General features: G+C 41.1%; 1 protein-coding gene across 5 annotated transcripts; it reads right to left on the bottom strand.

Moving 5' to 3' along the window:
- Positions 1–665: 665 nt before the first annotated feature.
- Positions 666–23888, bottom strand: PARP6 (poly(ADP-ribose) polymerase family member 6). 5 transcript variants are annotated; one of them, XM_078592553.1, is made up of 22 exons: positions 23291–23888; positions 20732–20809; positions 19505–19599; positions 19152–19212; positions 18771–18861; positions 16008–16074; positions 13543–13692; positions 13031–13106; positions 12540–12590; positions 12328–12423; positions 11641–11733; positions 9962–10087; positions 9651–9716; positions 9470–9537; positions 8457–8505; positions 7055–7167; positions 6096–6168; positions 3628–3697; positions 3198–3277; positions 2774–2837; positions 2329–2413; positions 666–2173 (listed from the first exon to the last, which is right to left on the bottom strand). In XM_078592553.1, the coding sequence occupies exons 1-22, from the start codon at positions 23297–23299 to the stop codon at positions 2071–2073; spliced, it is 1764 nt and encodes a 587-aa protein (XP_078448679.1). In that variant the 5' UTR covers positions 23300–23888; the 3' UTR covers positions 666–2070. The 5 variants fall into 5 exon arrangements, with proteins under 5 accessions (XP_078448679.1, XP_078448677.1, XP_078448678.1 ...); XM_078592551.1 differs by having other exon boundaries at positions 12540–12593; positions 23291–23868; XM_078592552.1 differs by having other exon boundaries at positions 12540–12593; positions 18771–18858; positions 23291–23867.
- Positions 23889–27274: the final 3386 nt, after the last annotated feature.

Below are 27274 nucleotides of genomic sequence, written 5' to 3'. Positions count from 1 at the left end.
TTACTCTTGCGTAACCACACCAGATGACCGTCGGTTCACATTCGCCGCACACGTTTTACTGCGTCCACTTTGAGACGTAGCTAACGAACCGTGAGGTGTTCCATCAAACCGAAAGCAGCGCTTCTTTAAATTGGCCCGCGTACGTCCACCATGGAGCCCCGTCAAAAGCACCCATCACGACCACTCCCAACAGCACCAGCTTCTGCCCCGACACTCAGACCCTTCGAGCCCAACACGGCAAATTATACGGCGGTCATTTAAACGGCTGATAATATTGCCCGGCCTGAAACTAATTTCCTTGAGCGCTTTTGCCAGTGACGAGTGCTCGATAACGATTCAATTTGCAGGTTACTGCCAATGCCCCTTGGCGTAATGGCAAGGGTGGCTGGGCCGCTCATCAGATAGCACAGGATAGGCAGGAGAATCCTCAGTAGGCACTGGGGAATTATACACTTGCCCTGAGGGGGCAACTGTGAAGATAAAGTGAGGACGGGGTAAGGAGGTTAAAGAGAAATTACCGGGTCATTACTGCGTCCCTCAAAATAATCTCTCCCGTCTCACCCGCCCACTGAGTGGCTTCCAAAGTAAATGTCACGGCCGTAGGTCTCTCTGAAACCAAATGCCCGAGGTTTGTTTAAAAACCAAAAAGCAGCACGAGATCAGAATGGCAATTCAGCAGTCGGCGTTTTAATTATATTTAATAGAAAGGGCAAAGTACAGTCCACAATCATCCGAATAAAAACTCGCTTCATTCTGCAATTCTTCGCAGCAAGGGCTGCTTCTAATCCCTAGTCGGCAAAATGCCGTGCGAAGCATCGAATCGGCCCACACGCAACGCACGTCGAGACGGAGACGATACAGACGGGAGATTCCCCACCGCGTGGCCTGTGGGATGCATGGGGTGAGCAGGGCTAATCTACACGCAACTGTCAACGAATATAACAAATATGTCAAATTTAACAAAGTAAACTTTCAACGCACCAGCCAGGTTAACCGTAAATGTCTTCATGAGTGCTTATTTCAACTCTTTGGATAAAAAATAAAATAGACGAACAATAAATCTGTTTAAAACATATCTTCGGTATTAAACAAAAACACAATAATTATAACATAACGAATAAGCTACCTGCTCTAAAAGAACATGGCAATTGTTTTGATAAGTGATAAGTACACATTCATAGAAATATCATCCAGACTTGAGTTTCCACTTCAGGAAAACATACTGCAAACACATTTGTGTGGAATGTCTGACATATCAAGAACAACAGCAGTTATTGTAATTGTGAGGAAGCAAAAGTATAAGCATAATTTCTGAAATGTATTTTCTTCTAAAAGGTCACCAATAAACCTGAAATTGTTATTTATACACTGTCAACATACTTACATTATTAACAGCTTAATAATATATACTTAACTTACAGATCAACGTAAAGACTTGCAACTTATAGTTAGGAAAAGGGAGTGTCTAATCCAGCAGACAAACAGAATTGGTTCTCACTGGAAAGGAAACGTGAGCTGACAATACTGCTGCTCATTGAAGACCTCAAAATGTATTTTTCATTTATAAAGCAGCATAACATTGCAGGCATAAATCAAAGGATAAATAAGCAATGTTTTTTTTTTGCCAAACAGACGGGAAAACCTACACAAATCCAACCTGTGAATTTCAGGCCGGGGTGGTTTCTTCGATTCAACCAAATAATGCAGGTCCAAGTGGGCCCTGTTAAATACAATAAGTGGGATGCACTCTCATTTAAAATAGTGTACAATCTTTTTTGAGTTTACACCACCTTATTAATTGGTATTTTTATATTCAAAGATGAATTTGGCACGGAGGGAAAAAAAACACACTAACGCTTGGCAGTTTTGTTTTAAATGTTGGCCCCTGGACGACTGTATATGCCACTCGTTAGTTTGCGTTTCATTTGCCCTTGTTATTTTTTTAATAAGCTGTTGTGCAAGTAATCAGTGTAACCGTCAGTTTCAGTGAAGTTCCAGTTCCTAGACACGGCTTTCCACCAGCCACACCTGCCGCCACCCACTGCCCGACAGGGCACGGCTGTGTCGGGGTCACAGGGAAACGGACTGCATTCCCAAGATGCGTAGAATCTCTGCTTGCACCTTGTGGTCCTGTGTGTTGATGTTCGCGTCGCCAACCTGCCCATCTTCGTACCTTAGCAGGGAAATAAATAAATAAATGCGCTGAACGCCCCGATGTGTACTATACATTCATTGCCTTTTAGACAAATTACACATGTTAAGTTTTCACGTGCACATTAAGCGTGGCATATGTCCTAGCCGGCCAAGAGTTTTAAGAGTTTGACTTACACAAAAAAGAAGCGAGTGCAGACGTGATCAGACATGGGGCACACCCAGATGTTTCCATGCTTCTGCAGGTCCTTCGATGTGATGACTGTTTCATGAGCAGAAAATACACATGCACACATGAGGCTGAGCAAAATTGAAGCGATGCTGAAAACAGTCCGAGTTCACTACACATAAAGAAAACCACTCCAAACTATTAATACAAAGGGCCAAAAGGCCACAAGATTAAATACTATTTCTGTCTTTAAACTGCTCATCAACCTTGATTTTTTACTTGTACATACACAGATAAATCCATGAAAACACTGTCTCCGTGAATTAGAATCTTTATTTATCCTGAGAAATCTGATGAGCTATTTTTCAGATGTCCAGTAGGAGTGGGTACATGTAGCTATATCATTAATAATGCAATTCGAGAACTCTAACTATGCACAATGTATATACATACCTTCGCAGAGTGCAATGCAGTTTAAATTCCGGCTCTGCAAAAACCTCGACTGCATGGTTTTTATCTGATGGGCAAAAGAGGAGTGCCATTTTATCACATTTGGCAACAGCGCAATATACATTATAAATTCCATGCTGTGCAAAAACAACAACAATTTGAATTCAAATAACATCTAAATGCCATCGCATCTCAAGCTGCGGCAGGGTAGAAAGGGGGGTGGCGGGGAGCGGTCAGGATGGAAACACGTAGAGAGAGAGACAAGCGAGAGAAACTCCGCGACACGGCTCAGGACAAAGCAATTGGACCTCGGCACCAACAACAACAAACATCCACGTGGACAGCTGTGGCAGCACAAGGGAGTCACATCGCATCCTCAGGGATCACAGCTCTTCAATACAAATGATTGTACATCTCGGCTGCACACCTGTGGTGTGGTGTTGACCCGGTTACAATTCTGTACCAGTTTCTCTTTCGATTCCATCCTGTGCTGTCCCTTTCCCATCCCTGCAAACATGCAAGATGAACAAATATGCAACAGACATTTGGTGAGGTGCCACTGCGTTGGCAATGATGCACAAGCGCAAACAAAAACACTCAACACGTCCGTCAATAACACTACCCCGAAGGAGAAAAAATAAACAAGTGAATTCTCAGGCTGTGGCCCTTTCTTCTCTTCGATACGAAGATGACTAACGTGTTGAATAAATACTGGAGGAAAAAAAAAACATGACAGCACACTTGTTTAACAATAACAAACTTTTGAATAGCAAAGCAGCAGTAGGCTGGACACTGCACAATGGGTCTACACTGCCCTCTGGTGTAGACGCATTTCCCACAGCCAACAACTCGCTCACCAGAGTAGCCAAAGCTGATGCTGGAGATGGGGCTCAAGTAGATCCCCTTCCCATAGGCAGCTCCATGGAGCTATTGGGCAAAAAAGTGAATTTAGCACAAGCACACACAGAAGCACAAATGACATCTTACGAACTGGGTATATGCACACAGGCTTCTGTCCATCAACTGCTGGACGAGGAAGGGCCTTCCTGCCCCACGTGGGTCATGGGGGTCATTTGGCCATACTTCACCACGCCAGTCGGTGTGGGTTGGTAAAGGTGGCAAGGCAAAGGTGTGGGGGCCATAGATGTACAGTACAAGGTCTGCAAGCCATAAGAGGACTTCATCCATAATACAGGTTTTTTGGGCTAGATCACATATATATAAATGTGTCTTTAAACCCGCCACCACCTGACACAGCCAATTAGTAAGGTTTGTCACGTAAACAGAACATGCCAATTCGTTACTAGTACAGCATTAACCGGTGTGTTGGAGAGCAAAGCCACAACATTTACAATCTTAGTACGACGTTTCGCCAGTAATCACAACTAGCCTCATCAGGCGACAACTAGATTTGTGGAGAAAACCTCCTGTTTCGTTCCTTAGAGGGCTAGATGTGAAGACACTTGTGAGAAACTTCTTGAGCGAAGTGGGGGGGGGAGATTAATAAATGCATATACATGATTATGGGTATCCATTGCTGGTTGGATTATTTGTATGGTAATCAACGTTCATTATGCATGCGCATTATGCGAGCCCATTGTTTTTTTACCTACTTTCGATTGTGTGCACTAAAATAGCCGTACCTGTTACTGTTCAACGGTAATCCATATTGAAGTATGGTGACCTGTATAGGCATGCATTTAAACAATGTATTACTTGATGATTCGCTTCCAAGCAGCACGAAGGCTGGAGCTAACCCAACAGTTAAAATGTTTATTTCTCTCAATTTCTAGATTATTTAATTAATCTCGGCCAGTAGTAACGAGTTTTACACAGAACTTCAACATTATCAAAATCAATTGAGTCTCCTTGTTGGCACGCATGTTCTGCCACTACTGACAATTGTATTTGGGAGTATTTAATATTTCTTTGGTGTTCTTTTACTCACGTGCTGATCATTCGTCCTGTTTGCCCAACATAGCATTTGCCACACACGTGCAATTAATCCGGTACACACCTTCTGTTGATAGCTTCGGTAATACAGGGTGTTTCAAATAAATGTACCCAATTTCAAAGCAGTATATTTCACGATGGCAACAGGTTACAAACGGTTTAATGAGTTATAAAGTGTTACTAACCATTTTATAAATGCTCTATGTGCCCTCCACCTGCTGTACGGACAACATCGAGACGATAGTTGAATTCGTCCCAAACGCCTCTCTTCTCACGCTATACTCTGAGGTGCGTGGTCGCCCTGTGCTCTTCCCCTTACATAAACAGCCTGTTTCCTCAAATTATCGGTAACGACGAATGCTCTTTGACATTGGCGGATCAATGCCAAAACGCCGTTGAAACACACGCTGCACCACAATCACGGATTCAGTCTTGCTGAACTGCAGAACGCAAAACGCCTTGTGTGTTGCGGGGTCACAGTCTTGCAAATGACTGAGGTTAGGGGCTGTTTGTGCGCTGGGAGAGGCATCTAGCGGCAATCATTTGCAACTCTATGCCCCGCCCCTTCAAGTGGTAAGAGTTAAATTCATGGGCGGTTCATGGTTGCAGATATAACGATTTCAAATCGGGTCCATCTTTTTCAAACACCCTGTACATTTTTTGTACCAGATATCAATTTCTGTATTTTATGTAATGTGTCAAATCTGACTCGGATGTTTGTTTTCCAAACATCTGGCTAGTTTATCAGTTACTCCCGCAATGTACGGCATTTTATTAGTATTATTTACTTGGTCAGTTTAAACGGTCGTGTTATTTGATATGTTGGCATTCAGTGTCCTGCTGATTTGTGTATCATTGTAACCATTCAAATGTAGCGCCTCTTTAATTTCACTTCTCAGACTGTAACCATATTCCTCCATTGAAGGAGTACAGACCACAGCTGTTTATACTATATGGTCCATAGTTTTGGTTGTGTAGCAACAGTCGCACTGTGGCTTGGTTTTTGTTGCAGTTTTCAGTATGATAGCCCAAAGCTTATAATAAGATTCCGAGGAGGATATTCCAATGTATCTCTATGTGGTGGTACAGTGGTTAGAGTATAATGTGTTGTGAATACTTGGCAACCCAAGTTTAATTCATGACCAAAGATAACATCAGTGGCGAGTGCTGTCTGAACCGGTCATGGGTTGTTCTACTTTCATCAATCCGCTTGATCCAGCGTGAAGTATGGTCCAAGAAAACCCCATGACCGAAAAACGCCATGGGGAGCAGGCCTTCATCCAGCAGCGGTCAGAATAAAGCGCAGCGAGAAACGGCGAGCAGCATATCTCTGCGCGTACGCCGCATCACGTTTGCGTGCAACCCAACCGACCTGGAGCTTGGTGTAGGAGGCGTTCACGAGACCGTTTCGCAGAATCGAGTGCCAGTTTTCTGTGTGTGACCCACTGCAGGAGGTGTGACCACACGGCAATAACAACACAGAGCAGAAAGTTATGGAAGTCATCATTAACAACACAGCCTTTTCATAGAAATTCAGGGGAGGAGGGGTTGGGTTGGCACAGTGGTTAGCATAGTCTGCTACGAACATAACAACCCAACTTCGATCATTATTAGCCATCGGTAACATGGCAAGGAATATCCGAACCGCTCCCGAGCACACCGGCTTCGCCAAACTACATTGATCAGCATCAAGTATGGTCAAACAACCGCTGACCAACAGTGTGGGGTGGCCTTCATCCAGCAGCAGATTTAACAAATCTTTGCAACTATGCAGTACACAATTACAAGTCTATTACCGCTCTGTATTCTGGAGGACCCATTGTTTGAATCATTAAGGCAGCATTTACAAGCTGTGCACTGACACTCCCTTATATTCTTTGTTGGATTCATTGCAAAAAGTGAGATGCATAGAGTTGCAATCGGGTACCCAATACCCGTACCCTACCCGATACCCGGCTACCCGTACCCGGCCGGGTACAGGTACGGGTACCCGTTTGCGACCCTGGTGCGGCCGGGTACAGGTACGGGTAGGCCGTGAGTCACTGATCAGTAACTGTTTGTCACTCATTTCCCAACGTCTTGTCTCTTCTCACAATTCAAGTTCCTAGAATCATCCTAACCCGCGCCTGCAACATGGCTTCATCCCAGAGTCCGGGTATCGGGTACCCGTTTGCGACCCTGGTGCGGCCAGGTACGGGTAAGGAATCAAAACCCGTTTGCGACCTCTGCCCCTCCCGCACCCCCCCCCCCCGCCCTCCATAGGAGCCCTGCAAGTGTTGCACGGTCTGGCCCGGGTGCCCCCCGGCCCCTCGTGCCGTGTGAACCACTCACTGAAAGGCGAACGAGCTGCCGTAGAGCTTCTTGGCAGCGCGGAAGCGGGCCTCCTTGGCCGGAGGGCTGCTGAGCAGCAGGAATTGGTGCGGAGTGTGCATGAACTTCAGCTGCTGCTCCCACAGACAAGGCAGCACAGTCTCAGCACCTTCCTTTGCACTCTTAAACATTTGGAACATTTCACAGGTGCGTGACGGACACTTCGAGAAGGCAATGACCCGCTGTTTGTTTGTCCCACTTTACGAGTAAAGTATACAGCTTAGTCGTGCAGACTCATGGAATGCAACGCATATGTCGTCATTGAGGGTAAAAAAAACAAGTCTATTTTTGAATGATTTAAAACTCCCATCTGTGTGCGTTAAAATAACGTGCATAGAGATTAGGGGTTGCTAGAATTAAACAAGTGGAAACAAAGTAACAACTGTCAGCCTGTATATCTTATTTCTATGTCATAGTTCATTCTCTCCTGCGAGTTCGAGGACAATGTACAGATGCTGCCTATCCTAATGCTTCCAAACTTTACACGTCTTAGTTGACATGACTCAATTCATACATTCACGTTTGATAAATGCATCAAAACTATCGGCATAAGAACAGAAGACGCATTTGATGAATTGTATAATGTTATTTTTATCTTTAATTCCATGATGAATGAGACAGAAAGGAAACAGACGGTGGCAGGACAAATGTTATGCGACAGAGGACGAAGCAGAGGGACAGTAAAGGCAGTGGAAATGAGATGGAATAAATGAGACAATGCAAATAAGAGACTAACAACAATATTCAAACAATCTTTGACACCAGTTGTGACCATGAATCGTGATGAAAAGCATGCCTCTTTATGATCATAATACTCAGCATCGCTTTTTGCCACTAGATGACAGTGCTGTTATACAATAACATTAGAATATGCATGACAGCACTGTACTTTAACAACATAAAATCGTAATGCTTTGCCAAGTTTATGAATCCTTTATGTAATAAAATTCAAATGACAAAGTGACAATCATAATAATTTAGTACATTTGGTATTCGTGCCATTCTTATAGTACAAAGCTACAAGGAAGGTGCTACTATTCATAAACTGACTGTAGCAGTGGTGCTGCTTCATGTAAATATATTTGGAGTTATTTTTAATTTGTCAAATTTGGACCATAGCACCGGCACAGAATGGCCTACTCCTTTCGAATGACATCACGGGATTTTTAACGTCTACCATCAAAGCAAGACGGCACTAAATTTTGCGGCTTATATGCCTACGGTAATAACCGGGGAGGCCTGCCGGAGTCGGTGAATGCGCGACCAAGCGCGCCGCACCACCTCCACCGAGGAGAGGCCGTTGGAGGCCCTGACTATTCTACAGAGGGAAAATAGTCTCAGCGAGAAGATTAGAGACACTCACCCGACTGCTGTGTAGCTTCACAATGTGGGAGCGGTTACTGGAAATTACCCTATCCCGGAGTGGCAGCCATGTGGGAGAGGGTATATGGACTGAGCATTAGAGAAAAGACTTAATTCCACATACGCACATTTTAGTATGTTGCTGCGGGGAAAAAAAAACCCCGTCATGTAGCTACATATCTGCAAGCGCTGATCCAGACTGCTTCTAAGCCATGTTTACGCTCATGTAAAATATAGCATTAGCAAAGTAGACGACACCCTATACATCGTTCAAAACTAATATGAATGCTGTTTAATGCTTACAATAACAACCATTACGTTAGTGTAGCCTATATATTACAGATTCACTCTTAACTAAAACAGCCATCAGTTTATCATGAATAGAACAGGGGTATCGTGACAAATCGATTCATATTACAGATTATTTCGCTTACCATACATGCATTTAATCACGTGTGCAAATCAGTGCTTTTCACTTATATAATATGCAATTGGTTCAAGTGATCCCCACAGCCCCTACAGGCACTACCATTCACTGCATGTCGGAAACAAAAAACTAATCCTGGAATCAAATGGTGACCCCCAAACTGTCCCAGTTCATCAATTTGCTTGGGGATGGGGGTGAATTGGGATTTTGGGGTGGCGAGATGTTAACTCCCTTGCCTGGTTTACAGAAGGTCGTAGGTTTGACCCCAACCCTGCCACCTGTATATTTGAAGTTTGCATGTCTTCTCTCCCCGTGGTCACGTGTATTTTTCTCCGGGTGCTCCAGTTTTTCCCTCCACATTTAGAAGCAACATGCGTTTAGAGTATGTAGCTGCTAAACATTTCCACATAAGCCACTTCGTTGGGCTATCATGTTGCCAGGTTGCTTCTGAAAAAGAGCTATATAGCTCAGTGGGCTTTACCTGGTAAAATAAAAAAAGAGTTTCGTTTTTAGTTTAGAATCATTCCACCCCTCAAATACCACAACATGACACTGCCAACGAGTTTGCGACATTGTTTCTTCCCTACCACTGCAGAAGGGGGTGTGCCAGAGAGTCCTGCTTGTCCATTTGCTTTTTGATGTCCAAATAGGATCCCTGCGTACCGTTGGGGAATATCCAAAAGGCAATCAACGCTTGAAATGCACAAATGCAACTTCATTCTATAACCTCCTTGCAGAACATAATTCCTCTGTACGTGGCAACTTTACCTGGGTCATTTCTCTCACCGACATGATGCTGTCCAATGCACGCTGCAATCGCTCGTAGTTTTTTTTCTGCGCACACAAAAACAGGATCGAGAAGGCTGCAGCTTGAAGTCAATGGTTACTTAAACAACTCCTTTAGCTGAAACGTATGCATTAGCTATAAATAGAGCCTCAAAACTTCTTTAATCAATCAATGTCAGTGGTAGGAAATAGCGGCGATTCAAGGAAAAACGACAAGAACAAAAGTCCAGAGGCTTACACATTAAATAAAAAAAGAACAAATTAAGTGTGAGACGTAGAGTTTATTAGGCTACCTTGGGGTTGAAGGCAAGGGCTTTGGGGTCGTTTGGGTCGACGACAGATGGATAGGGGTCAAAAATAATGCTCTTGCGGGGAGATTCCAGTGCTGATCGGCACATGGCCAATAACAGGTCCACAACCTGGAGGACCAATCCGCGACAAGGTAACGTTAAGACAGAAAGTTACCCACAGACGCGTGCGGTGATACTGTCGCCAGACACTCAACAGCCAGTGTAAGGAATCTCCAGAGAGCCACCGAAACACACCGTGCAGAAAAGCAGCAGAGGGAAACGTTAAAACACCCTAACCTCGTAGGCAATCCAACAAAAACACCACGTGTGTTTAATGTGCTGTGTATAATGTACTCTGTATCTAAACACAGAATGGTTATGAAAACAGAAAGAGTTAAACAAATGAGTGACTTTTTCCTTTGCTTGTATTTTAATGCAAAAATGCCTTTGTGGTTATTTTACAGCTCATTCAAAGAATACATGCATGTGAATTGTTAAGGTATGCAGAATACACACATTATCTGTAAACAGGAGTTTGGCAGAATAGTGTAACTGGTAAATTAATATTTTATTCTAAAATCAAGACTAACATGAGTCAACATTTTACATCAAATATGGTAGCAATAAAGGGAAAGGAATCAGATTCACCTTTCAAGCAAATTCTTTTAATTCTGGACTCTATATTCAATTTGGTTCTTCGTTCTGACCACAAAGGGTATCCATAATAGAGGTTTTTGGGTTAGATCGTATAAATATATAAATGTGTCATTAAAACCCGCCACCACCCGACACAGCCAACTAGTAAGGGTTGTCACGTAAACAGAACATGCCAATTCGTCACTAGTACAGCACACCGGTGTGTTGGAGAACCAAGCCACAACATTTACAAACTGAGTACGACGTTTCGCCAGTAATTACAACTAGCTTCATCAGGCGACAGCCAGATTTGTGTCTTCCTGTTTCATTCCTTATATAGAGGCGTAGATGTGTTGACCACGCTTCTGCGCTCTTACACAATGATGGGGGGGCGGGATTACTGAGGCAACGTACATTATGCATGTGCATTATGCGAGCCCTTTGAACTTGTCCTTCCTGTCTATTGTGTTTATTAAAATAGTCCTAACAACGGTAATCCCCATTGAAGTACATTGCCCTTTGTCGGCATGCATTTAAATAATGTATTATTTGATTATTCGCTTCCACGCAGGACTAAGATGGTAGTTATTTTGATTTCTTTCAATATCGATAGAATCTCGTGTTAAACTCACAAAGTGCATGAGTGCAGATGAAGTTGTTTTCATTGGATGGATGTTGATGACAGATGTAACAACTGAAATGCTGAAATGTGGTGATGGGGGACCAGACTCATGCAATATGTGTAAGAATGAAACGTGTGAAGTGAAGTAATTTTTTTAATAAATCCGATTTCCAGCGATGTATAAATCTCCGTCTATCAAACAATGGGGTGAAAACGTATAAATCAGGTTAAGTGCTTTTCGTCGTGTATTAATCCATTTAATCCACGTGTCATCAACGCTTAGTCAACAACTGTTATGCAACGCACCAAAAAAGCCTCCTGCACACTAAGCCTTACTTCCCCTTCATTATCTACGCATCCTATCACAACAATGCCAACATGCCGAACAACAACATCGTCTTGTAACCAAGAAATTTTTACCCACCTCTGGGCCTGTGGCCACTTCAGCAGCAGCACCCGTCATCACTCCAAGCGTCTGGAAGGCGAAGACGCAGAGTTCCCGGGCGCAAACAGCCGGCTGTAGGGAGCGGAGCAATTAACCACTATTATTCTATGAGAGTGGTAAAAAGGGACCACAGCTCCAAATCACCTTTGGCCAGATTCGACCTTCTCCCAATTTTATCCTGACTGTGCTCTCGGTGCAATGTCATTAGACGAGGAAACAATGCAGATCTCTCACAGAGCATTGCAATCTGTAGTGTTAGAAAAAGGCTCTCAGAAGTGAATATCACAGAATTACTCCGGATATCCATCTAAATTGACCTCTATTCTATACAGCAGAGGGCAGCATTTCCCAGATGCCCCACTACAAAGGGCAATGTTCGTCACCTGGCAGTCAAATTAATATATTACATTTCTAAGATTTGGAATTCAGTGAAATGAAGTGTAATAACAAAATGTAATGTAATCATTTTTTGTGTGTGCAGTTATTAGTCACTGTACTGACACCATCAACTTCACAACACGTGAGAAACCATGTTAATCACAGGTGCCTGCCTGCGTGCAAGCCCAAGATTTTGGCAGCGCCAGCTCAGCGTTCTGACATCCAACCCATGCCTAACACCTTATTTCATCTGTACACTGCATTGAAAACGTTAACAAAGTCCGTTACCTTGAGCATGGGGCCATTCTGAAACACGTGTGGCTCATCGCACACTACGCAAAACTCGTTGAGGGTTGGTATTCTTTGTTCGCCGTACAGCATGGTCTACAACCACATACAAAATGACACGAGTGTTGTGGTTAAACTTACATCAAAGGGCAAGTCATCATGCAAAATTATGCACATTCTGACAGCGAGTATACTCTATGTGCTATATTTACCTGAACAAGAAAGCCATGTTCTAATATTGGAAGAGTTTTTGTTGCATTTCCCTGCTGAAAACAAAAACAAATTATTCGACAGTACAATGATTCAGTTTTTTTAGGACATGTAAAATTATGCTTATATAAAACAAAGACTACATTAGAACTTCAACAATCTTGGAAAAATAAAATGCTGCAGGCTATTCAATTCAACTGTGAGTGCACGCACTTTGACTACTTAAAAGGTTTAGCTTTATTTGGCAAAGGTAAATCCCCATTGAATAAAATGCTCATTTCCGATGGGTGTCTGGTTACAGAAACATGGTTACAGCAAAACAGTCGTGAACCAGAGAGCTGTAATGCACAAAACAATAATACACTGCACGTATTTCCCGAATCCACGGCAGTGCAGCAATATTGAAGCAATATAAGTTACACGCAAACATCGCAACAGGTCCGGCCGAATATTGTCACACGGTGCACATTTCCAGCTCTATTAAACGTGGCACCTGGGAGGATCCGTTCTGTTCCAGATTCCGTTTGCCACGACCCCCTCCATCCTGGTGGAAGAGGAAGCTTGGGGACCTGGGTATGCACAGTGGACAGCCACATTAGACGTTTATCGTCCCTTCACAACTACAAACTTCGCATGAACTGACAAAAGACACCCTACGCGCATAGCAAGGAAATTTAACCTTTTTTTCATTTTGTTTAAATAAGCCTCTAGAGTAAATTAAATGAGGAAGCTCGGAATGATGTACACCTTTTTTAATACACTACAGATGTTCTCACAACAAATCTCCTGTTTTGTTCACTAGAACCTGTGAACATTCCGAGTATTCATAAAAAATTAACTACATCCTACGAAACATTGTTTTTCTGACACGCTCCATTTACCAATTAAAGAATCTCACCACTGGAACACTAACAGCAATGGCACTGGTTTAAATTGTGCACATTATATAACGCTGGCTAATAAACTGGACGTGCGCAATGATGCTGTACCAACTCTAAGGCACACCTGTGCAGGTGGGAGAGCAGACTGAGCGGCGAGCGGAGCTTTTTGGCATTCCTGCTGGACTTGAGCAAGTTGAGTCGCTTGCTGTGCTGGCTCTGCAAGCAATCATTGCTCAGGTGCTTCCACTGCTGTGACACAAAGGCCTTGAGGACTCTGCGGGCACAGCACATGGGTCGCTTACGTCATCAGACAAGGGCAACCAAATGTATTTGCGCTCAAGATAGAGGTCCCCCTGACCTAGCCGTGATAATCGCTTTGCGGTAGAAACCTCTGAAGGAGGAAAATGAATGTTTGCAGACAAAAAATTAGGTGAGTTGCGCGAATAAAACAATGATTTGTAAATATTTAATGCTGTGCTTTGACGCACTGAAAGCTCGATGCTCCCAAACGATCTGAGATGTATACATTTCCGCTGCGTGAAAAGAACACGTTTTAATGACCGCTTAAATTAGGAAAAGCACCTTGGTTCCAATTAATAAAGAATGGAGATTTTCAAAATTGGTATATTACACTATTAAACTAAACTATAAAACTTTTTATTTTACCAGGTAAGGCCCACTGAGCCATATAGATATTTTTTAGAAGCGACCTGGGCACAAATGATAACTCAACGAAATGGCTTATCATGTGGAAATTATAGCAGCCAATTACTCTAAACGCATGTTTCTAAATGTAGAGGGGAAAACCGGAGGAACCAAAGAAAAATCCACGTGCCCACGGTGAGAACATGCATACTCCAAATATGCAGGCGTCAGGGTCGAACCCACTCCCTCCTGTATACCAGGCGAGGTAGTTAACATCTAACCACTTTGGCACCCCATAAGGACAGGAGATGAGCCCAATGAACACTTTTATTTTGCTCGCATTGTGCTCCTAAACCTACCGACCATTGCCTTTATTTAAGATGTGCACGCAAACATAATGCAGGGTGACTGACTTCATTTTCGCAAGTTAAAAATAGCATTCCTGTTACAAAACTAAATTCTAGAAAAGGAGCTTAACCACGAAAAATAATCCCCTTCCATCCAGCATGGCCAGGCCACCTCGCAGCACAATGAATCACCCAGTAAAGCGGCGAAATAAGAAAGAGCTAGATTTGATATTAAAAACTTACATCACTGCAGTCACAAACAGAGCACTGCCAACTGATTAGTGGTATGTCCTGAAGTACAAAGATGTGTCTAGACAGATTGACGTAGCTCACCATGCAAATACATGTTGCATGTGGAAGGATAAACCAACTGTATGGGATTAAGCTGTGTTTTCTCCGAAAACGTGCCATAGCGACACAATGCCTACACTCGCTGTATGCCAACAAGCATGACTGCAGTCAAGATGATAACTCTACAAGAGCCTCTAATGGCCGGAATTATATAGCGGCCCACATATTGTACACTTGAATGCTTGGAACATGCACTCGAAGATACCATTCAGACATTCATGGTAGAATGGCCTGACATATTCAGTGTCTCCATGTAGATCTAATGACTTTGGATAAATGAAATAAATAAATTATATTTTATAATATAGAATAGTGAACATATGAACCATCATAGCACTACTGCAGTGGCTTCTGGATTACAAAACAAAATTCTGATTTTGAACTAAATAATTCAATCTGCCATAATATATGCATATATTCTAAGTACTATTACTAGGTAAAGTTTTGGTGTGCCAACCTCTTTAAATACATTTGGACAACGTGAAAGAGTAGGCCAAACACCCTCGAGAAGGGCTCTTTGGAGCTACCTCTGTAGAGGCAGCTATTTTGTCATCAACAGTAGTACGAGCAAGAAATTGCAGTCCTGCACCTTTACTTATTTGTAAGGCATGCACAAGGGCTCCATTATTGTATAACCTTAATTTCCAAAATGAAATCGTGGCCTGAATAACAGGGCCATTAGTGGGTTAGTGAGTTTCTTTTTTTAAGTTGTATTGCTCTTTTATGACCTCTGATAATGTATGCATGTCACTTGTGAAATAAAACTTTAATTATCTTCTAGAGGGTGTACTTTGCGATTTAGAAAAACCCCAAATAACCAAACTTCATTGATCATTGTGAACAGCAAAACTAATAAGTATAAATATTTGCATTTTATGTAGTTGAGGCTTTATGTCAATTATAAAAGACAGTCACTTGAATGAATGCATTTCTGTAAACTAAACATAGAATTTAGCTGCTAGCCTTATTGCAATATTTTAGCAAATGTGATTAGAGATTATCGTCAACTTGTTTTGGACCAAAGTCCTTCGTGAAAGATATATTTTATCTTAATGGGTTTTTTTGCATATAAAATACTTTATTTATGACTGCATTCTATTCATTCGACTTTATGGGGTATGTCTTGTTTACTGTTTCCATAGTCGTCATTTGAATCAATAAGTTCAATGTTTGGCTCTAAACCTCAGTAACCTTCAGATAATTATAAGAATGCAGAGGCTGTTAACTGTGACAAAAGATATCTTACTTTTTGAGCTGAAGGCCAATTCCAAAACTGTCTTTGTTTGAAGGCTGAAATACGTCAACGCTTGGCTCTAAAGGGGACAAAAAATGTTTAATACACAATATCGAATACGGTAGATTTAGTCTCACAAGAAATGTTCATCTTGATTACCAAAGTAAAAGCGATAATTTAAATACAGGGTTTAATTATCAGAGAATATAAAAATGTATATCTTTTGGCTATATTTTCCAACTCTTTAATGTGAGCAACATACAACCTTTGGAATGAAAATAAACGTTTTGCACATGCCGCAGAGGCATTCTAAAACATATCTAATGGAACATACAGCTTTATACTCCTTACATGATTACAACGGTGAAAATTAAACAAAAAGCATTGGTCATGGCCATTGGGCTGACAAGATGAATACTTCATTGCAGGTTCGTGAACACAAATGGTGTGCACAATAAAGGTTTTTGGGTTAGATCGCGTAAGTATAAATGTGTCGTAACCCTCCACCACCCAACACTGCCAGTAGTAAGTACAACAGGCTCTGCCACATATAAATTAGCAAAATATGTAACAAAACAAATACAGCCCTACATCGGTAGGACATCTTCATTCATAAGAAATTCAGAAAATCTTGTGATGTGTAATTAAAGATATTAAACTTAACCCTAACGATATTCTGGTAAGCTTTGATGTAATTTCTCTATTTACGAAGATTCCGGTTAATGAGTCAATTAAATTACTCAATACGCGAGTAAATAAGCCAGATGTGATAAAAGATATTCCAAAACTAGCTGACCATTGTCTAAATAACACTTATTTCTTATGGAGAGGTGATTTCTTTAAACAAAAGGAAGGAGCAGCAATGGGCTCTTTGTCTCCTGCTAATGCGAATCTGTACATGGAACACTTTGAAGCAAGAGCACTCGTTCAAGTATACTAAAAGCATATTTTTAATTTAGATACATGGATGACACTTTGGTTGTCTGGCCACATGGTAAAGATACACTTAATGAATTGATAAATCATCTCAATTCGCAAAACCAAGCCATCCAGTTCACCATGGAAGTGGAGGTGAATAACACAATCCCATTCCTCGATATTTTGCTTGGACGTGGCCTAAATGGTAAAATACCACACAGCGTTAACCGAAAGGAAATGCACACTGATGCCTATCTGAATGCAGATTCGCATCATCACTCCGCACAGAATTCCTCTCTCATCAAGATGCTCATACATCAGGCTAAAACAGTGTCAGATGGTGAAAGTCTGAGGAGCGAGATTAAACATGTTAAAGAAGCTCTACGATTAAATGGCTACAATAATGCTCAATTTAAAATAGCATTGAATGCCAAACCAAGATCGAACAGCAATACTGCTGAAAGTGATCATGTTATTAAAACAAATGAAATACCGTATATTGCGGGAGTAACTGACAAACTAGCTAGAGTTTGGGAAAAACAAAAAATCAGAGTGAGATTTAGCACGGTACACAAAATTCGAAAACTAGTATCTTGTACTAAAGATGAATTGCCTAAGATGTCAACAGAAGGTGTGTATTAGATTAATTGCTTATGTGGCAAACGCGATATTGGACAGACGGGACGTAACATTAGCGCAAGACTAAAATAACACCAAAGAAATACTAAATATTCTAGATTTGAAGTTTTCGTGGCTGCAAGGGTCCATACTCTTTGGTTTTTTCGGTAAAGACACGTAAGTAAAACATTAAATAAATTAAATCGCGACGTTTCGGAGGTAACACAAGCTTCCGTCTTAAGGTGGCACCGTCACAGCAAAATTACTGTATCAATTACTGTATCAAGTGGGCTGATACAGTAATTTTGCTGTGACGGTGCCACCTGAAGACGGAGGCTTGTGTTGCCTCCGAAACGTCGTGTTTTAATTGATTTTTATTTTATTTTTTACCTCTGTAACTTTACCGAAAAAACCAAAGAGTTTAAATACGAAATACTCTCAAACACTGCTGTCGGCATTTGTAGAACATGCTTTCCAACAAGGGCACACAATTTATTTTTATAACGTTGAAGTGTTGTGAAAAAATAAATATTACTGGCCGGGACTAATTCGATAATCTATTGAAATTGAGAAAGATACAAATAATTTTAACCGCTCTTACAGCTACAGGCTTAGTGCGGCCTGGAAGCGTGTTATTAAGTAATTATCTTACAACTGCATTCCTTAATGAGGAAATACATGCTAGTTAACTGAATAATAATTAATCTATTATAAAATAACAATACACCCCCCCTCCTCTGCCTCTGATCTCTGCACCTGATGGGTTCACAGTGATGACGTCATCTTGCTCTATTTAAGACCGGAAGCAGGTGGATTGCTTCACTATTCTGGCAAATCGCCGGATGATGCTGAATGTAATTACCAGCGAAGCGTAGTACTCAAATTGTGAATGTTGTGGATTTACTCTCCAACACACCCGTGGGCTGAAGTAGTAACTCATTGTTTACGTGACAAACCTTACTTGCCAAGTTGGGTGGTGGAGGGTTACGACACATTTATGCTTACGCAATCTAACCCAAAAACCTTTATTATGAATAATATTAGTCTCGAAAGCCTACATGTTAAACTGACAAATGGTGTGATTAATGTGCGAGTAGGGGCCAATAAAAAGCTGGTGGATCACTCCATCTTGCCAAGGTTAATGAGGATAATGTACAGAGTACTACGTCTTGCTTATATGGCCCTCTACCAAACGTGTGAATTGTACCAAAAACACTTTGTTTTCGAGTGCAAGCATACCTGGGCCATCCAAATACTGAGACAGCGAAAAGTGGAGGCGTAGAACAACCGACTCAGTTCGCATCACCTTCCAAGCCGTCGCAATCTCCTCCTGTGTGGAATACCGTACCTAAGTCAAGTGTGCCACTGGATTTGGCAGCTGCACCAAGGCGATCGCAAACGCTGTGCATTACAAAGACCAACAACCAACAAAGGGCCAACGGACAACGTTTGACCGAATATTCAACACACTCATTTGGGAAAACGTGGAGAAATTGTCGCCTCCTACTGTTAAAACTCGGCAGGACCCTCCTTAAATACATTTTGAGACTATGTGAGGCTTTCCTGGGTTAAAACGAAGGTTAAAGCAAGAAAGAAATTTAGCAAGAATAAATCACTTACATCCAAGAATCCCACATTAATATGAAGATCGACAGCCACATCATCAATGGCTCCGTACTCCCTATAAGAAAGGATGTGAAAACACATATTACAAGATATTATTGGAAGTTGAACATGTATTGCAAGTTGAACATAGATATTAAGATATTTGAATACACGAGTCAAATAATTGTCAGCCAGCCTGTTACTTTTGAAAATACCAATTTGTAATTGTAATTCCAGATGTAAAGTACACCATGCAAGAATATTTGTTTTGCATATCACTGTCTAAAATTCAAAGAGGAATAATTATTCAAGGCGTTCAATCTCCAAATCGAAAAAAATTGAGAGAGAAAAAACCACAGAGTTCCCACCTGATCTGGACAGCACCATCCCCATATTTCTCTCTCACACTTTCGATGTCGGCATCCAGCTGTGGATGGCGATGTGTCTCTCCATCTGCATTCACCTACAAAATTAAAGCAACACATTTAGCACAATTATGTAACTGAAAACAATGCAATCGCAACACAACATTATACACATTATAGGGAACATTACATTTCAAATAAGTACTTTTTTTACATGCCTTTAAAGGTAAAGCTATATATAGGTACACTGGCAGAACATCATGTTCTATAACAATTATGTGGCTATACAAATCCACAGGCTTTTATCTATTCCAACATAACCATATGATTCACATTAAAAAAGACAGCTTGCTCCATTTAAAAATACGAGTTTGGTATTCAAGGTTTAAAGTGAACCATGTAAGCTTCTTTTGTGAGGCTGGAAAATAATGTATTGCAAAACGTACTGAAGGTTATAGAAATTTTATGCAACGGGACTGTATTCTTTTGTAAGGTTTGTGACATATGATTCAAAGGATGGTGGCATCTCCATGGTTATTTTTCCATTAAAATATAAATAACGTTACACAAGACGCTGGATAACGCTCGGTAAAAAGTCAACTGAACAAAGAGATTTCCAAAACAGGATTTTTCTTGAATTATGTTTAGATGTCCATTTAGACATGATGATAGAAAAAATATGTCCTGGCCTGAAGAATGTATGTTGACCTAATTCATAATTGATTTTTGGGTTAATCCACAATTATCTGACCAAACATTTAGCGATACTTGCAATATTTGGTTGTGAAAATTGCTCTTCAACTTATCGGTAAGCTGATATTATAATTGGCACGTTAAAACGTTTGTACATGTGACAATGTTATTTGTTTGGCTGTGCCAGGTGGAGAAGGGTTCACAACACATATTTAGTGAAATAATTATTTGGCCTGACGAAAAATAAAAACTACATATTAAGATAAGTATGGCTTGTTCTGTTGCATCTAAATGTTTTTCTCCCTGCTTGGCTATAGGACCCACTGTGCAAGTGATGATTTTTTTAAGCAACCTATTTTCAAATTTACCTTTACACTACACATAATTGGGTATAAGTAACTGTAATCTGGAATCACCTGGTGCATGTAAATTAAGATGTTCATGAGCATATATTTTCCTGTGTGGATTATAAAGGATAAAAAGCCTATAATTGCCATGATGCAAATATATTTCAGTTTTCATTCGTATTATGAGCACCTGCACTCCACAGAAAAACTCATCTGACTCAGTCTCTCCATCAGACTCCTCTCCAGTCCACTTTGGTGCACTCAAGTCCTTTACAAAAGAAACAACAAAAATACGATAAAGATTTGGCACACAACACAGCTTTCCAGGCTTAAAACAATCACATTTTAATAGTTTTCTATTCAAGTTGACAGCATCCAAAAGCGCATTTGTCTTTGCAGGTGTAGTCGTACACTAATTCACAAAAGCCCATTCTGTCGATCGCTCAGGCTGGCCCTGTGCATAAAACATGCCTTCTGGCAAGCAGCTGCTGGCTTCTGTAAGTGGTTGCGATGGCCCATCATCGCCACTCATGCAGTTCATGCGGTCACAAGTGGGAGTACAATGAAACATTATGGATGTCCATTCTATAAACTTTGAAGGGTGCAGAATGACAGTGGTTGTTTTCCTCGAATTTGTTTTCATCCCTGAGCCACATGATTGACACATATTTTGCAATTTAATATTTCATCTTTTTTAATTTCAAACACCTCCCTCTGTGCCATGGGCCTACACTACCTATGACTGTCTAGTGCATATAAATACCCCATACACAATAGTGACAAACATATTTTTACATTTTTACCACAATTGTGCTCTTGGCATTATGGCACTCCATGTGTCAGAAAACAGCCTTCACAGGACTTCTCTCATACGATTTTTTACGCAGTCATTGGTAACCAGACTGAGACTACTAACTAGACAGAACTTGAGAACTCTGTTTAACCACAGGCAGCTTCCCAGATTCCAGCCCACGCCCTCAGCAGTGCTGAGCCACCTCGCCACTGCCCATATAAAACAAGGCAAAGTGGTCCGACAACTAACACCTCTAGATTACCTGTGTAAATTCCGTTTGTATTACTCCTACCACCGCATGTGGGCATGCCCTGACAAGTAAATGTGAAGGCAATGATATTGTGAGAATTTAGATTGTGAAAGTGGAACTCCAGAATTCAAGGCCTTTTAAGCAATAACATTTGCCCAAGGGCAATACGTTCTAAAAACATGGCAAATAAAAAGCTAAAAAGGACAAAAAGCAAATTTTGTCATTATGTTAAATATTGTTTTATGTGTCGACGATCCAGTGAAAATAATTATTGCCAATTATATTATGACACACGTGGCATACTGTAATTGAAAAACAATTCTACTTTCTTGACCAAATGTCACCCCATTGAAATAGTAAAGCTTTGAGATGTCATACAAAGGAACATTGATAATAAATGTAGTTTATAATATTTCGTTGTTTACACTTTTGTTAACAATGAAGCATATGGTGATCTTTGCTAAGACAACAACAATGCCCTGCATAAATTACTGAGAACAGCAGACCCTTTTGAGTCACGTACACATCTTACAATAAAATTACGCCTATGGCTTATGACAAGAGACGTTTAAACCTACACGTTGAAGGTACCGTAAAACCAAAATGTCACCGATTTTCTTTCTTTTTTCTCGCTCTGTCACAATGTCTCTCGTTTTGAGCGCTATTGTGCTAACAATACAACCGGCGTGACATGTACAACAACATATGAGGCCCCTTTTGTAAAAAAATTCACGGCTGATATTGGGGATCCTTAACCACCCTCACGCCATTGCGGGTCTATGGGGTCCACTGTGTCCCAATTGCAGCCACGCCGACCACTGTGACATTCCCTACCAATTGTCAATCCACGACATTTGTTATGAGGACGAATGGCATCTGAACGCGTTCAACGTTTTGATTCCGGATAACAAAACTACATCATCTACGGTGTACCAAATTAATGAGCAAATGTCAATTTTGATTAAAAGCTTTCGTGACTGCAGGGATTCATATTCTTGGTTCTTTCGGTAAATTCACAGAGAAGGGAAATAATAAAATAATACAAATGTAAACCAATATGTGTTTTATTTTATTATTTCCCTTCTACGTGACTTTACCGAAAGAACCAAGAATATAAATGTCAATTTCTTACGACGTCGTTTCGCTGTTTAACACGGAGCCTGGGCTACATCCCTTTATCGTTACGCACAATTTTGTGCGTCACAAATGTAGCGTTTGACGTAATGTATGAAGGATGGGTAAACCCGAAACGTGGTGATTCATCACGTAAACACAACATTTTTAAGAACAATTATTAACGCCAAATCGCTTACGAGTCTAATGAGGTAAACAACAGGGTCGATCGTATAACGACGCGAGCGCTTTCCCACTTAACCCCAACTATCTTTACCTAGTAAATGTTATTTGCTTAACGTTTAGATTCCTGACAAAAACGTAAAACATCGCAAAAGCATAACCAGTAACTACAGTAGCTAATTGTGCACCAATGTAATGAACGCAGACGCGGGGCCTGTGGTTTTTCAGCAATTGCAAACACACACAACGCCATAACTTGAGCGACAAGCATCTCTCTTAACCTTGCACCGATTTAAATCATAACACAATTCTAGTAAAACATAAATTCCACTGTAAAAAAAAATCTAGATATTTAATTTCTAAGAAATAAAAAAAAATCCACTGGGCCTCAGTTCAGACACCGGTCTTGCCTGGTCCATGTGCCCGGAAACGAGCGCCTCCTCAGCACATCCTCCAGCTCCTCGGGTCGGACCTCGAAGGCGGCGGCGGCGATGATGATGATGATGAAGAAGAAAGATAAGACAGCCGAAGAGCGTCAAATATGCGTGGCGACAATCACGATATTGTCGTCGTTTAACGAGAAGACAACACGATTCGCCGGCTTCGCGGACACTACAGCCCACCCGGCGATCGTGCACTGCGGGGGATCAATCAGCTCGGGCTGATCTCACGGATAATTTCCCCTAAATACTGTAGGGAAAATATCGTACGACAAAATAAAATAAAAAAATCAGCGATTTATAACCGCGCCACAGAAATTGCAATGTGTGATTCTCAGCGCGTCGCTGATTTTTCTCGCTCGGTCGGAAATCAACAGCAGACTAACGTTGTGGGGAGGTGAGAAATAAGCGCAGACTGCCACCGGTGATGTGAGTGACTGACAGATCACAAAAAGCGCAGATTTGTGTATATGTGTGTCTCTATGTGTGTGTGTCTCTTGTCTGCCTGACTGTGTCTCTGTGTCTCTCTCATCTGCTGCTTCCTCCCCCCTCGCAGCTGTTAAGCCGTGAGTCTCCACCCCCATTCTCCGCCTCCTGCCACAGGAGCTGCACATTCTCACAATTGTTGTCAGAACCCGTGGCTTTACCTCCAGATTTCAATGAATTATAATATGTACAGTGCTGTACGGTATTCATTGAAGTACAATGCAACGTTATGGTTTAATGGAAATGTAGAGATTGTCTTGCTGTTTTACACAGACGGAAAATAATTTTGTGGTGATAGACTGTGTATTGTTTGGTTAAGCTACTGGTTTGGGAAAATCACCCCAGCTTAAGCATTTTCACATATATTGCATGATCACTATGATTAAAACTGTGCAACAGAATGTTATATCTACGGTTGTTTTCTTCCATAAATGATGTATATTTGAAGTGGGAAAAAATATTCCCTTGCATTCTGTTGTGTACAGAAAATGCTAGTTAGACTAAAACTAAATCCAGAGGATTTGCACCCGCTTCTGGCAACAAGAAACATTTTCAACAGCAGGGAGTGACATTGTAATGATTGGACGGTTGTGGGTTCCCTCCAAACGAAAACAAAGCAAAGATAAGGGGGGTGGATGGAGGAGAGGGAAAAAAATGAACAAAAACACTAAGGAAAGGTCTCCCTGGGGAAAACGGATGGAGATGGGACACATGGTCAAACACATGCCACCCAGGGGCACACTTATGGACATATTGGGCAACATTGTTTTTTTAGCAAAATCGTATTTTACAATATTATCAGAAGAGTATAAACACTGACGAAATGTGTTTTAGTTAAATGTAACGGACCAATTTTGTTAACATTTAACGTGCACTATTTGAAAGTTATTTAAATTAAGATTTTTTTTTCAAGTTTTTTTTTATGGAGTTTTTGTCTAATCTATCCATAACACAGGTTTTTTTTTGGGTTTGTTAGTACTTGATAATTCGTTCTGTTGCTGGGAAGAAAGAAAAATAACGTTTAAGCTCGCCAGTCCTGGTCAGAAAATAAATATTCGAAATTTCAGCTTTGACCGTGACATTGAAGGACATCCAGCACATATGCTGAGTATTTCATTCTCTATTGACAAATACTCTTTGCTCTCATTCCATCACGTCGTTTCTCCTTCAGCATTTAAGAACGTTTTCCTTCCCAGCAAAAAAACCCCTATATTTTTGCGTCTTCCCCTTATTTGTTCAGCATCTTGAGATGATTTTTTAATCCGCATTGTATTGTGAGTTCATATATACATTACGTTGTGGGTGAAAATATGTAATTTAATATTGTGCGTACACCACATACAAGTATACGTAACATTGGATAATAAAGTACGTACGTGACTTTATTACTGTACTGTGTTTTTTGACGTTTATAAACGATCCTCACCAAATTCACAAATGTGAATGTAACATTGTCCACGAAACAAAAAAACCCCATAATATTGTCATGAAAACATTCACAGCAGAGAACCTTCCGAGTAACTCTCTCCCATGACCTTTCAGGCCAAGGATGCACATGAGGGTCGTAGAAGATGTAGTTGAATTACCTGCCAGGCTACTCAACAATTATAGCACCTGACATAGCCATGTGGTGCCGGTGTCAGCTTTCCTTAGGAGCACGCATGTCACTGACCTAAGAATTGGCAAAGACGTCTGTTGTCAGACGTAATATCGTAATACAGAATGAATGGAGGTTTGTAATCGAGTATTGCCCAATTTACATTTTTATTACCTCGGTGGTGTGATACAATGGTCCTTAAAATATATGTAAAAGAAAATACATATAAAGGTATAAGAAACTTAACTTGAATGTTTATGACGACGGTATACATTGATTTAATGTAATCGCAATTCTCAGTCAAATGTGGATTAATATCTAAGGGCATAATGCAAACACTGCAGTGGGTGGTCAAGTTAACATCAGTAAAAAGTGATATCTGGACCGGTCCTGGGCTCCCCGCCTTTTCACCAAACCATACTGAACATCATGGCAAAGTGTGTTCAAACCACCACGATTGACATGGCGAGGGGGAGGCCTGCATCCAGCAGTGGCTTGACAAAGGGCTGTGAATTACTGCATGGGTTCAAGGTGTTAACTTAGAACAGGACTTTTTTCTTTCATTCAACACAGTGAATGGCACGCTTAATGCAATATGGCCAGACTAAGGGCCCACAAGGCAGACAGCAGCCTGCACTCTGGAGGATTCACGTGGCCATCTGTTGTCAGTCCTACAACACTCATTATTCTACCACTGTGCCAAGAGCTCGGCACACTTGCTGTAAAAAAACCACAATGCCGACTTTACACAGCCGTATACGTCCCGTACACTCGCAGAGAGCGAGGCGCTAACTACAGCACAATACATCATCTTTGTTGTCAGATGGTAATTTCCCAGTGCTGGACAAATGCCTCCCTCCCACTGTCTCCATTCCTTCCTTTAGTAGTTCTTGTCCAGGAGTGGCCTCCTAATTGTGTGAATTATCTCGCCATCTCTTACGCTTCCTTGCTGTGAACCATCGCGACCGTATTATTTTTCTTATGATGGGTTTCGCTCGTCGTTTACACATTTGATTACCATAGTACTGCAGTAAATAATCATAGTTTTAATGTTAAGTGGCAAGAGACGAAAGAGTTGAGACCATTCCAATCGTGCTAATCGTGTGCAGAAGAATTGTGACATCGAGGAATGACGATCATGGGATTCCTTCATTCAGCAGTGGATAGCTCATAGCTGATGATGGTATATTTAGGAGAATAATCACTTAAGCGAAAACACACAGTTACAGTTGGTGGAGTATTTTATTTCAAATGTCTTAAATTGTAGTGTGCAATTTCATAGCTGAAATCGTCAAGACACAAAAAGGCAAGGACAACACTGTACACATGTAAGAACAACCGTACACAGTGACATAAGATTAGGATACACAAAGCACATTAAACAAACACAATTACAGGACTGGCATACGAGAACGGCAATACACTATGAAACCTCCTTTACCAGTGGCAAAATATAATAATAGGTTTTTACCCTTTCAACTGGTACAAAAACTGACACCTTTATACAAGGGATCATGTTTGCAATAACCACAACACAAGCAGTCAAAATGCAAACAAAAAGAAACAACTCTGATAATGATATGGACCAGATGACGCCAAAAGGAGACGAGGCTCTAAGAAAAGCTGTCTCGGGTGTGGACCAATCAACTTCAAGGATAGTGCATATCATTATCAGAGTTGTTTCTTTTTGTTTGCATTTTGACTGCTTGTTATGTGATTATTGCAAACATGATCTTTTGTATAAAGGTGTCCGTTTTTTGGTTTGGCCATGTTGTTTTGTTGTAGTACAGAGTTAGACTGATGGCCTTAATCTAAGTTGTCTTGTGATTGTTGTTGTTTGACTTGCATCCCACTGGGATTTTTGCACACAC

Source organism: Lampetra planeri, chromosome 3 (genome assembly GCF_965212315.1).
Source record: "Lampetra planeri chromosome 3, kcLamPlan1.2.h2, whole genome shotgun sequence".
Lineage (NCBI taxonomy): Eukaryota > Metazoa > Chordata > Hyperoartia > Petromyzontiformes > Petromyzontidae > Lampetra > Lampetra planeri.
Note: the sequence above shows the minus strand (reverse complement) of the source record. Positions and strands in the feature narration are given on the sequence as shown.